General features: G+C 43.6%; 1 protein-coding gene across 8 annotated transcripts in view; it reads right to left on the bottom strand.

The window, feature by feature from the left end:
- Window positions 1–2,221: 2,221 nt before the first annotated feature.
- Window positions 2,222–11,904, bottom strand: part of cnot3b (CCR4-NOT transcription complex, subunit 3b) — a 34,230-nt gene continuing 24,547 nt past the window's right edge. For 6 of the 8 annotated variants that reach the window (XM_032535598.1, XM_032535602.1, XM_032535596.1 and 3 more), the window contains 5 exons: window positions 11,117–11,213; window positions 10,557–10,782; window positions 8,602–8,734; window positions 8,184–8,309; window positions 2,222–6,458 (listed from right to left, as the gene is read on the bottom strand). In XM_032535598.1, coding sequence (XP_032391489.1) covers window positions 6,360–6,458; window positions 8,184–8,309; window positions 8,602–8,734; window positions 10,557–10,782; window positions 11,117–11,213 — 681 coding nt within the window. In that variant the 3' untranslated portion in view covers window positions 2,222–6,359. The remainder of the gene's footprint in view (window positions 6,459–8,183; window positions 8,310–8,601; window positions 8,735–10,556; window positions 10,783–11,116; window positions 11,214–11,904) is intronic. The other 2 variants (XM_032535599.1, XM_032535603.1) reach the window with 1 other exon arrangement.

Genomic DNA, 11,904 nt, shown 5'->3' with positions numbered 1-11,904 from the left:
ATAGCAAAGGGAGAAACAGATTTAAAGCAGGGTTGTGACTCTGTGATTGGCCCTTGCCTCCCATTTGTGTATGATTCTGATTGGTTTAGCAGGAAGGTGATCACCTCAGCTGAACAGCTGATTGGAGTTAGGAGAGCATCGATTAAGAGTGAGGGCTTCCTGAATGGATTTACGCTGAGATACATATCGTTTTATTTTTTTATCGCCATTGCGATTACGCAATAAACACATCGCGAGAGACACTCAGAGATTTTTTGTGTTGAAAGAAAATATCAGCAGAAAACAGCACTTTAAAATGTTTAAGTGTCATTCTTTTTTTTAGTGCCGCCTTTTATTCAATTAAATGTTGGAATTTGTTCAATTAAAGGAATGATCTCCCTTCATTGATTTAAGTACTAAAAAGTTAAATTCCATGTGCAACTTTTAGAATAAAAGACTGATTCTTGGATGTATCAATAGACTTAGACTTCTCTTTATTGATCCTTTTGGGATGACTCCCGCGGGGAAATTGAAAATACAGTATTTCCACGGAAAATATCGCAGGACTTCACAGGAGTCACACATGCACAGTAACTAGGTAAGGACTACTAGCCAGTCAGAAGCAGAGTATGAGGGCGTGCCATATATATAACACAATAAAGGAAAGGGGAAAAAGCCAAAAAGCATAATATGAGAACTCTAAAAGGGACCAATGAGACCAGCTCCTGGAGTTAAATGGATTTCTGTTCCAGTTAGAGGGAGAGGCTAACTTAAAATGCCTCTTCCTAGTTCAGTTCAGTTTTAACCTTTGGAACAGACAGAAGGAAACAATAGAAGGAAACGGAGAGGGTAAGTCCCGGTACTATTCACACTGATAAAGGTCAGAAGGTATGATGGAAGAAGACCTAAAATAGCCTTGTATATGAAGATATGCGAGTGTTTCAGTCTCCATGTTGAGAGATAAGACTTTCATAATGTTGAGTAAGGGGTTTAAAACCAATGATGAACCAACAGGGGGTCCAGGACCCTTAGGGGGCCCTTAGAGTTACTGCAGGGGGGGGCAACACATTAATAGCAAAGGGAAATCGGCCAATTTCTGATTTTTATTTTCTTCACACATTGATGACAGGCTTTACTGGCCTGTAGGTAAGGTAGCCACCCACAGTTAGACCTAAGGATTCACAGTGTTACACGTATGCTTAACATTAAAACAGAATGCAAAAATACAGTATATAAAATGTATATTGTACATATTTTAATACGTTAGTATTGCATGCACCGGTCTTCATTTTGGCCCACCTGCCTGGGAGTCAGACTCAAATGACCAATCTGATTGGTGGAGCGCTCACCTGGGAAAGTGGGCTGAGCGTGACTACGGTCTGTTAAAATATGACGAAAATCTTTTAAACTGACCTCTGTCGATCTAAAACGAAGACAGATGCAGCTGCATGGCCCGTTTCTCGCTTTGAATGTTTTCAGAAACACGTTTTGGTGAACTGTTTGAGTAAAATAGGAGATTGTATTCTGAACAAGCCGCCATGACAGTCTGGCTTTGAATTTCTGGAGAAACCAGAAGCATGTGACGTGTTCGTCCAATCAGCTGCCGTCGGCAGTCGGCGTCGCTTCAGTTTGTTCTAAGGCACTTTTCTTTTTTTTTGGCCAACTCGGGGGGGGGGCGGTCATTCCGTCTGGTTGGTGTGTCGAGGTCTTAAAGGCTAGGGCTGGGAATCATCAGACGCCTCGATACGACATCACGACACAATATTATTGCGATTTTAAACATATTGCAATATCCTGTGATATATTGCAATTTATAACCTTTTGTCAACATCTGTTTTATCTAAAAAGAAACAGTTCTCTGTTTGTTCCTATCACTTCAATGTTATTGCTGCAGCATGGCATCGTCAAACTACTCGGTAACACGTATACAATAAAAGATCAATACTTGGCGCCTGTGTATCGATACAGTATTGCCACTGAAAATATCGTGATACTATGCTGTGTCGATTTCCCCCCCCCCCACCCCTAATAAAGGCTTTAGGCCCATTGTTGTAGGTCCAGTTTAATTTGCATCTTAATTTTATACAATATTATACAATAGTCTCTTCTCTGTCTCATTTCCAGCTGATGTGTCCTAAAACCCCTCTGGTCTAAGGTGTCCACTGCATGCAAACTTGATTATTATTATATTATACTTCTGTATTTTAATATAAACTGATCACAAACCACAACATGAGTGAAGTTTTCTGAAAAGTACTTTTTTTTATTAATATTTTACAATCCTTTATTCATGGTTATGTCATTATTTACTTTTTCAGCGCCACTTTGCAAGTGTCATTATTCCATGCTGTCTGACGACAACAACAACAACAAAAACAAAACAAAACACAAAGGAGGTTTGAAGAATGAGAGTCTATACAACACTTTCGTCAAGGGGCAGAGAGAGATTCACATTTCGGCTCTCGTAATGACCTCTCATCCCTTCCGCTTGTCAAAAAAAAAAAAAAAAAAGGTTAAAAGTAGGACTGTCAGTCAAGTGAATAAGTGTAGAGTTGTCGGTCTGTCTGTCTTTCTGTTTGGCTATAAAAAATAAAAAAAAATAACACACCACACTTCTCTCGAAAAGTTACGGATCTTAAAAACAGACAAAAATAAATTTTGAACAGGGGTCCTCGTTCTCCTCTGGGATTTCTAAATGCTTTCCCCAATCTCGGAACAAATTAGAAACTAGAATAAATCCACCAAACACAAAAACATAAAGATGGTCTCTCTTCCAGGTGTTGCTCCAAACATTGGAGGATAATATTTAGCATTTTCCCAAAAAAACAAAAAGAAAAAAAAAAGCCTTTTGGTGAAAAGAAAAAGGGGCCACTGGCAGGTCAAGAAGTGACATTCTCAAATGATTGATACAGATTAAAGTTTTGGCGAGAATGTGTCGGGTGGGTGGGTGGGGGTGGGGTGGGGGATTATTTAGTTACGGTTGTGCTGTGGCTGGTGGATACATTTCCTCATAAAATTATCTATCAAATACTTCCTGAGAAATAAAGGAAATATCTACCTGGCTTGGAGAGAGCGAGAGAGAGCAAAACATGTGGGGTGGAGGGGGGTGATGATGAGCTGACGGACAGAGAAAGAGAGCGAGGAACGGAACAGATAACGCCGAAAACTGAATCAATATCCCATTGTTTGGGTGATTTAAAAAAATATAATAAAGAAAAAAGCTGTGCGTTGGCAGCAGGATGTTGGAAAAGCTAAAGTCATGACTTGCCGGTAGTGAGACGCAGGCAGTATGTGTGTGTGTGTGTGTGTGTGTGTGTGTGTGTGTGTCTGAGTGTGTTTTCACTGTGTGACCAGTCCAAGCCCTCGGTGTGTAAACATGCAGCAGAGAGCTGGAGGACAGAGGAGATGTGGGCAGCAGTGCTGGTGTTGCTCAGTTTGTGCTGTTGGGCACCGAGAGAAGAGGAGGAGGAGGGAGGGAGGGAGGGAAGGAAGGAGGGAGGGAGGCTGGTGGGAGACTAACAAACCACCATCCAGCTGCTGGTAGCATCCAACACCCACGACGCTCGCAGTGATCACGGCTGGAGCCTTTTTTGTGTTAAACCATCGGTCCACCAAAAAACCCACTGACAGTAACATCTTCTCACTCATAGTCATATCCAGTCATGCAGATAGATGTGCTTTTACTTGTCCAGGCTTGAGATACACACATGGTTAGCGAAGGCATTTCTCGAGATGTCATCTTTCATTAACAAACCTGAAAAGGAACAGTTCAACATTCGGGGAAATGCCTTTATTTTGCATTCTTGCCGAGAGTTAGATGAGAAGGTGGACACTGCTCGCTCATGTCTAACGGTAAAGATGAAAGACCAGCCGGGGGCTGGTTAGCTTAGCTCAACTTAACCACCACTCCCCCGTAAAACTACAAGCTGCTGTTTTTTTACAATGGATTACACAAACAATATAGAAGATGTGTAGATTTAAAGCAGTTTCCCCTGTTTCCAGTCCCCATGCCAAGCTGAACGGAGCTTAATATTGAACGTGCAGACATGTGACTCGTCGATCTTCTCATCTACCTCGCATTTCCCCCAGAAAATGTCCTCCATTGTGTTGTAGTGGACGCAAAAGTCTCTTGAATACCTCAAAACATGGGCAAATAAAACCAAATCTATACGTACGACTGGATACCACAAGAGCAAAATGTTATTTGTTTTCTCAATTTTTCAATATTACTTGGGTGAACTGACCCTTTAATTTAAAGAAATAACGCCTTGTGAACCACAGAGACTTGTGAACGCTGGAAGGCCAAACGCAGAATTTGAAAATACTATTCTGACATATATTCTAATTTTCCATGTGTGATCCCTTTCCTCGCAAAGTGCTGTGACATAACAGCCCACCAGGTACAAAAAAAAAAAAAAAAAAAAAAAAAAAAAAAAGACAAGCTACTACCAACACGCTCCGGCTGTGTTCTCCCACTCCTCCACTTGTGCTCGATGGGACGAGGCAGGGCCACAGCGGCTGGGAGATTCACCCAATCGCCCCCCCCCCCCCCCTTTACCCCTCCGCAGAGTCCCACCACGAGGACCTCTGCCACCTCCGGCCAACATTTCCCCACATCTGGCGTGCTTGGTGGGTTTTTATTGTGTTGTGTTGACGTCTACGGCAGTCAGGTGAAGTCCAGACGGAGCCACTGCACACCAGAGGCAGCTTTACTGCTCCGGGGGTCAGGTGGTAAGGCTCATCGGTGTCGAGGCGATAAAGCTCAACGAGCTGTTGTTGCAGCAGCACCAGGAGGGCAGTGGAACGTTACTTAGCGACCAGAAATACACGTTTACCGGCCAAACGGTGACGTCAGAGCGAAAGGATTTTTTTTTTTTTACCCCGAGTCTCGCAAAAAAACTCTCATTCCCTTTGTGGATGAGTTGTGTAGAGGTGAAATTTACGAGAGAGAGAGAGATGAAGAGAGAGAGAGAGAGAGAGAGAGAGAGAGAGAGAGAGAGAGAGAGAAACCCCACCACCTGTAAGAAGTTAACGACCCGTTATTGAAATTGTAGCCGCTGTCACAGGCGCTGCTTCTGTTTCCACCGGTTTGGCGAGCCGGTTCCTGGGGCCTACGTTTCTGCACTAAATCTCGGGAGGCGACGGTAAACCCAAGTTCAGGTACCCCCCGAGGACAGGGAATGTGTGTGTAACACGGCAACCGCTGCAAAATAAATACCGGGGGACAAGTGTTTGGGTGTGGAAGTTTAGGGGCGTTCAGGCGTTCATTGGCTCGAGCAGTTTTTTACATTTCCCAGTTACGTGTTGGTGGTGTTGGTACCTTCAATGTGATGTAAAGTTCCTAGCAACAAGCTATTTTTAACAGGATGTAACAAGCTATTTAATGGGAGGGCAAAAAAAAAAAAAAGGGGTTGGGATCTCTTACTGCGGGCTGGGGATCTTCTTTCAATTAAATACAACAGACTTTTAATAGTGACCAAATGTGAACGCAAAAGAAAGCTCACACGAGCAACACGTTTTCTATCGTCTTCACCACCTTAGGAAAAAAAAAGTTATAAGTTATATAACGCTTGAACAATGAAGTGTGTCCGGGTATTCAAAGTCGTGTCAACCTTTTAATAACGTGCACTCGACTGCTAGTTTATCAGCTGTACTTTATAAACTGGCAGCTGAATGTATATCAAAGGCGTTTTATAGAAATATATAAAGTAAAATAACAAAAAACAAAGTGGAGCCCAGAATTCAACATTTCTTACAGGTTACGGGGTCGTTAAGTTCCATCGCCGCCTCGCTGGATTTACAACACTTGAGTCCGATTTTGCTCTTGAAAGCTGCCCTGCTGCTGGATCGCTGCTCCAGACGCGACACAGGGTCAGAGCGTGTGAACACTCGCTGCCTCCGTTCTAGAGAGGGGACGGAGCCTGCACCGTGTCATTAACCAATTCTCTTTGGTTCTTAAAGGGGCTAATATATGCAAACGTTTTTAAAGCCAACACAAGAAGACAACACGAGGGGTGGGGGGGAGGTGGGGGAGAGAGAAGCACACGATAGCCTGAATATTAGGTGACATGTTATTATAATTTTTTTTCTTCTTTTATGGGCCAAAACAAAACAAAGCGAGTTCCAGTTCAGGAAAAGATGGAAATAAAAGACCTGATGGGTGGAGAAGGAAGAGGAAGAAGAGACTGGGAGGAGTAACCACTGCCAGGGTGAGGATGCTGAGCCCCACTCCCCCCCCCATCCCTAACGAGCTGAGGTCAATCAAAGGAATGTCAGCAGGTGGAGCACCTTTCTTCATGTGTTCATCCGTCTGTCCCTCCCTCACGTCCTTAGCTGTCTGTCTGTTCGTCTGTCCGTCCGTCTGTCTTCCTCCACGCGGGTCACTGGAGGTCTCGGTCTTCTAGGTAGCGGTACTCAAACGTGAAGCCTTCCTTCTTCCGCTGGCCCCATTTCTCATAGTCAAAGTAAATGTATGTTCCCTGGAGAAGGATTAGATGCAAAAGGCATTATTTAAAGAAAAGAGGACGACCTGGCTGCTTGACAACAGGACCTGGCAGCTTGACAACCGGACCTGCTCTTGGAAAAAAAAGCTTTCAGGAAACATTCATAACCCCGGGAAAGCCAGCAGGCGCAGATGTGCCGCATTTCTTTTGCTCTGTCCTCCGCCATGCATCGTGCCCCCCCGCCCGGGGATGGTTTTACCTGCCTGACACCCCTTTTTCCTGGATAGTTGTGCAGCTACCATAAAAGGAAGCGGTCTACAGAGGTATATGGTTTCTCCCATAGTTGTCCTCCGTGTTGTAGTTGTTAAACGCCTTTAAACTTTGTACAGCACTTCGTAAAAATGTGCTTTTACTTACTTAATGCTGATGGGATATTTGTCCGGGAAGTTTCCACAGGGTGTTTTATTTTGAATTTGTTTTGGATGCTTCACGTCCTGCCAGGCCGGCCGAATGCCCCGCGGCTCCGTCAAACATAAACCTGCCACGTAGAAGAGCTGAGAGCCGCTTCTGTGTAATGATTGACCGATATCGGTACCCATTAGAAGTAGTTTATAGAACCGATAACCGATTTTTTGGAACCGATTTGCATTTACAGTGAAATTGAAAATCATGAAATCCAAATTAAAAGTTGAGATGCTTTAAACAATTATTTAATAAATTTGAATCTTTCAACATAATACACAGTAAAAGTGGTGAGTGATACCAAAGCATAGGGGCAGACAGAGCTGGATCCGAGCCAACGTGGAACACTTTTTAATTAACCAACTTTATCGGTTCTCAGGCAAATAAAACGCCGATACAGATCATCTGCAAACTAAGGGCCGATAATCGGTCTGTCCCTACTTCTGGGTCGCGGCTGCTTCACGGCTGGTGGAATCACAAGCATTGTGTTTATTGGCCCACGGCTGGAACGCAGACGCAACGCAGACGCACCTGGTGGAATATCAGGGGTGAGACTTTTGGCTGGGACACCAAAAATGAGCTTCTAAACAGTTAATGATTCAACTGTTCTAATGACTCACATGCAGCCTCTGGAGAGAATCTTCTCTCGTTTTCTTCTTTTTATAATTTAATATACCTGCTTATCTGCAGTGATTCATTTCTATTTTGACAGTTTGGTTCCATCATGCTTGCTGATCTTAAAATTGCATCAGGACCCCAAACTGTACATCAAACACGGACTGACAAACAAGATCTCTGTTCCCAAATTTGCCAAGCAAATAAAGACTTTTTGCTGCTGTTGTTTCTGGGTTTGAGCAGACTTCATGACTTCTGTAGCGCAGATTACAAATCGGCTGTTAAAGGTTTAAGAGCCTTCAATATAAATCCTGCGTTTACGTTTCTGCTGATTATTTCCAACTTGATGCTGTGCCGTTTTAGGATGCATTTCTGTCTACAGTTCCAGGCAGTCCCTGGTTTCCATTCATGACCGCAGGGCATAGAAATCAATCAGCAGACTCTTGAAACTTCCCCTGAGACGTTGTTATTCATCACAGTGAATATCAAGTCTGCATGAATTGTTAATTCATTCATTCTTGTTCTGCCGAGAACAGCAGAAAGACTTTATTTGGATTTCAAAATAACTGCAGTATGCTTTTTTTCTTAAATGGTTTGGAAAAAAAGGCTAAACTATGCAGAACCACTGGTATCGGCCTTAAATGACCTTTCTCATCCAAGATGCGAAAAAAATGTGAAGCTGACCTGCTCAAACTCATCCGTGATGGTCTTGGGTTCTTCGTGCCTCTGAAACCACATCATGTACTTTGTGTGGAACCTCCATGACTGCTTCTTCAGGGCTTTGGCTGCCAGATACTGGGCCTTCGTGCCCTGCAGAGAAGAAGAAGAAGAAGAAGAAGAAGAAGAAGAAGGAGAAGAAGATGAGAAAAAGGAGGATTCAATTTGCAGGAAGATGTGCAGAAAATACAGTTGATGCAGACGTATTGATTTTGTGACGTTCAATAATAAGTTCCATTGAGTTATTTGGAGATTGACCGTTGTATTGGACACTTTTGCCGTTTCTTTGTGAATAGTTCTCTTTTCAAACTGGCAGATAAGACGATCGACATGTATCTACGGAACAGGAAAACGTGTGTTTCAGACACCAAATCACACAGCCTACCTCCAGGTAGTAAAAGATGAAGAAGAGGGTTTCGGTGGAAAGCCTCTGGTAAAACTCTACAGTGTCGGAGTGGGGCGGTGGCACCTGGTGGTGGAAAGGCAGGGTGGGGCACGGGTTCCTCATCAGGTACTGCCTGGAACACCCACACAGAGGGAGGATTGGTAAGAAACTGGTGCAAAGAAAAAACTAGGCCAATTTGGGGGGGAAAAATCTAATTGAAATCACAATTAGATTTGTTTTTTACCACATTTAAATTAATAAATGAAACCTAAATGTAAAATCCACTGAAAAATAAGACATCTGTAAACAATCAGTGATATATCACATTATTCCAGCATTTATCTCATGAAGAAAAACAGTTAATAATGAAAAAGATGACTAAAAGAAATGTTAAATCAAATGTTACACCAAATATAAAACTAAATGTTTTACATTCGATTACTCGCGGTCTTCTCCATTAGCTAACTGCATTCTTTCAAATCGCAATTTAGATTAAAAAACAAAAACAAAAACAATTATTCGTTCAGCCCTAGAAGGAACATGTGAAATTCTTACAGAAGTGAAAGAAGAAAAATAAAGAGCACATAATTCATCAATCAAACTGATTTAGAGTGTAGAGGGATCGGCCCTATGTTGCACCCGGCGCAGCGCAAAGCCCGACGTAAGTGTCTTTGCTATTTTACCAATGCAGTTGTCAATTTCCCGTCCTGCGCCCACGCTGTTTAAAATAGCAAATGAACCTGCACCCATCTGTGCACCCATGGGCGTGCTGGTCTTACAGGGAGGTGTGTTCAGGTGCATTCTTGGCGTATTGCTGTCTTGAGGCAACGGAAAGTAATTGTGCCATTAACCAACAAAAACCTGGTCTAAAGTCAGTAGCTTTTCACTATTTTAACAGTGCAGTAGTAAAATGAGCCTAAGCTTGCGCACAGCGCGCACACACCATGCATGTTACACTCAGCAGCACACACATGCAAAAGATTGAAAATAAAAACATTATGGTGCAAATCCGCCATCATAACAGCAATGCGCCAAGGTACAAATAGGAGGAGGAAAATTCCCTCAGTGGATCTCACTCTGTCCAGATGCACTTTTCCATCCAAACCATGTGTTTTTAGGCTGATAGCTGGGTCAGTGTGTACCAGAAGTAATGATCACGTCACTGCTAACAAGCAGGGAGGTTTGAGACTGGTAACTCGTGAGTTAAAGTATCCGACATACACACTACTCATGTACTGTATATGGTTACTTAAAATCAAACAATATAAAAAACGCAATGTGTGTGTGCTGGAAATTAATTCTAGTTTTCAAAAACATGCGGAACAATTCCACTTGACTGGCGACGTCACACTCTTGTTTTAAAGAAGTATAGAAGAAGTTTATATTGGATATAGTGTGATCCGAGGCAGCTGTTTACAGTCTTTATGCTAAGCTAACCGTCCCCTGGCTCTAGCTTAATACTGCACAGATATGAGTCTATATTAGTCTTCTCCTCCAACTCTCCACTAAAAAGACAATAAGCTTATTTGCCAAAATGTCAAACTTTACCTTGATTGCTTTACGGCAACTTTCTTAGGCAAAATAACTTTAAAAATAAAAAGTCACCTCACATTCTCACCCAGAGACTCCCACAAAGCTTTAACTCATTTCTTCATAGCTGACGTAATTGTTGCAAAAATAGCTTCACAACCACAGTGAGGAGTGATTAGGTGAACCCACATTCTGGCCTGTGAGTGTGTGACTGTGTGTGACTGTGTGTGTGTGTGTGTGTGTAGCTGTCCTCTGATTGTAAAACACAACAGGTACTGTGAGAGTTTGAGTGTTTGGATTTAAATGTCAATTGTCCCTGTGTGGGTTGACTGCACTGTGGATACTGAAGCAGCATAATCTGTTCTCTAATTGTGTGCGTAGATATGCCAAAATGCAGTGGAAGGAAGTAAAATGTTTCACTGCACCTGATCCTCTCGGAGTCGGACGGGTGGGGCATGTGCGTCCACGCCGCCTCTTCCATGGCCTGTTGGTAGAGCTGGTCTTTGGACAGGGGAACCGGCCCCAGCGGGCAGACGCCCAGTGACGGGGGGATGCTGACCTCTGACAGCGAGAGCTGAGGCGCCGACGGCGGGCCAGAGGGGACAGTAGTGCTGCTGGGGAAGATGTCTGAAGGGAGACAGGAGACGGAGACTTGAAGTCGGAGGACAAAGAAGCAACAGAGAGAGATGAAAGGGTGATGGTGAAGGAAATTGAAAGATGTAGGGGAGTAAGAGGATGTGCAAAAGGAGAGGAGGGGGGGAGTGGAGGTGGGGTGGGGGGGAGATTGAAGTCAGAGAGACAAAGAGAGAGAAGTTGAGTCAAGGCCGATAATATCATCAGCAGTTTTTTGTTCAGGGGAGGCTGAGAGTGGGAGGCGAGATGACATTTTGTTCTGTTAAACTACAGCTTTTCTATTTTTGCACTGTGGCAACCCTCTATCTCCTTTTATTAAGGTAGTGTGTGTGAGTGTGTGTGTTTGTGTTACCTGGGGTGAGGTGCAGGGAGGACACGTCACCCTCCATCCCTGAGCTGAGTGCTGCTCGCTCGGCCATGGACTTCAGGCTGCTCAGAGGCTCCTGGGGCTGATGTGGACAGACAAGGAGACTCATGGGAAAACTGTGTGTGCGCCCTTTATCGCACCTGCCCCTACGGAGGAGCTCGCACCAGGGATAATGCTATCATGGAAACCTTTGGCTTGGCTTTTTGTTGTTGCCATTTGTGTAACTCTGTCCCTTCTCCTCAAAGATGTATTTTTTAAAGATTATTTTTGGGCATTTTAGTCCTTTATTTGCTGTTTGCTGCATGCCATTCTCCCTCTCTCCCCCCTTTCAGGCTGTCCTAAAAAAAATAATCTAACAGCGCTGCAGAGGAGCAAATTCCAGACCTGAATGACAAGAAGGGGATCAAAAAACTACACTGTATGGCATAAAACCCAAAGAAACAATGATATTTTGGACAATATTGGGGTTCCAACATTGTGTTAAAGTGTTTGCAGAGGGTCCTTCACTGTTTAACATCACAAAGCTCCGGTTTGTCTAGTTGGTTGTGAGAACTTTTACTGGCCTGCACAGAGTCTTGACTGTGAGTCGGACTGCACCACCCAACATCAGTGTTGGACCAAACTAATGCCCGTGTGGCTGAAGGGAAACAAATCCCTGCAGCCAGGTTCCAACATCTTAAAAAACGTTGTTCCCAGAAGACTGAGCAGCTGATTAATCCTCGTGGTTTTACAGTGAGGGGCTCAGCGTTCACACAGGAGTGTAATGTTCAGGT

The sequence above is a fragment of the Etheostoma spectabile genome, chromosome 14 (assembly GCF_008692095.1).
Source record: "Etheostoma spectabile isolate EspeVRDwgs_2016 chromosome 14, UIUC_Espe_1.0, whole genome shotgun sequence".
In the NCBI taxonomy this organism is placed as follows: domain Eukaryota; kingdom Metazoa; phylum Chordata; class Actinopteri; order Perciformes; family Percidae; genus Etheostoma; species Etheostoma spectabile.
The sequence above is the reverse complement of the archived record's forward strand: the minus strand, read 5'-3'. Positions and strand labels throughout refer to the sequence as shown.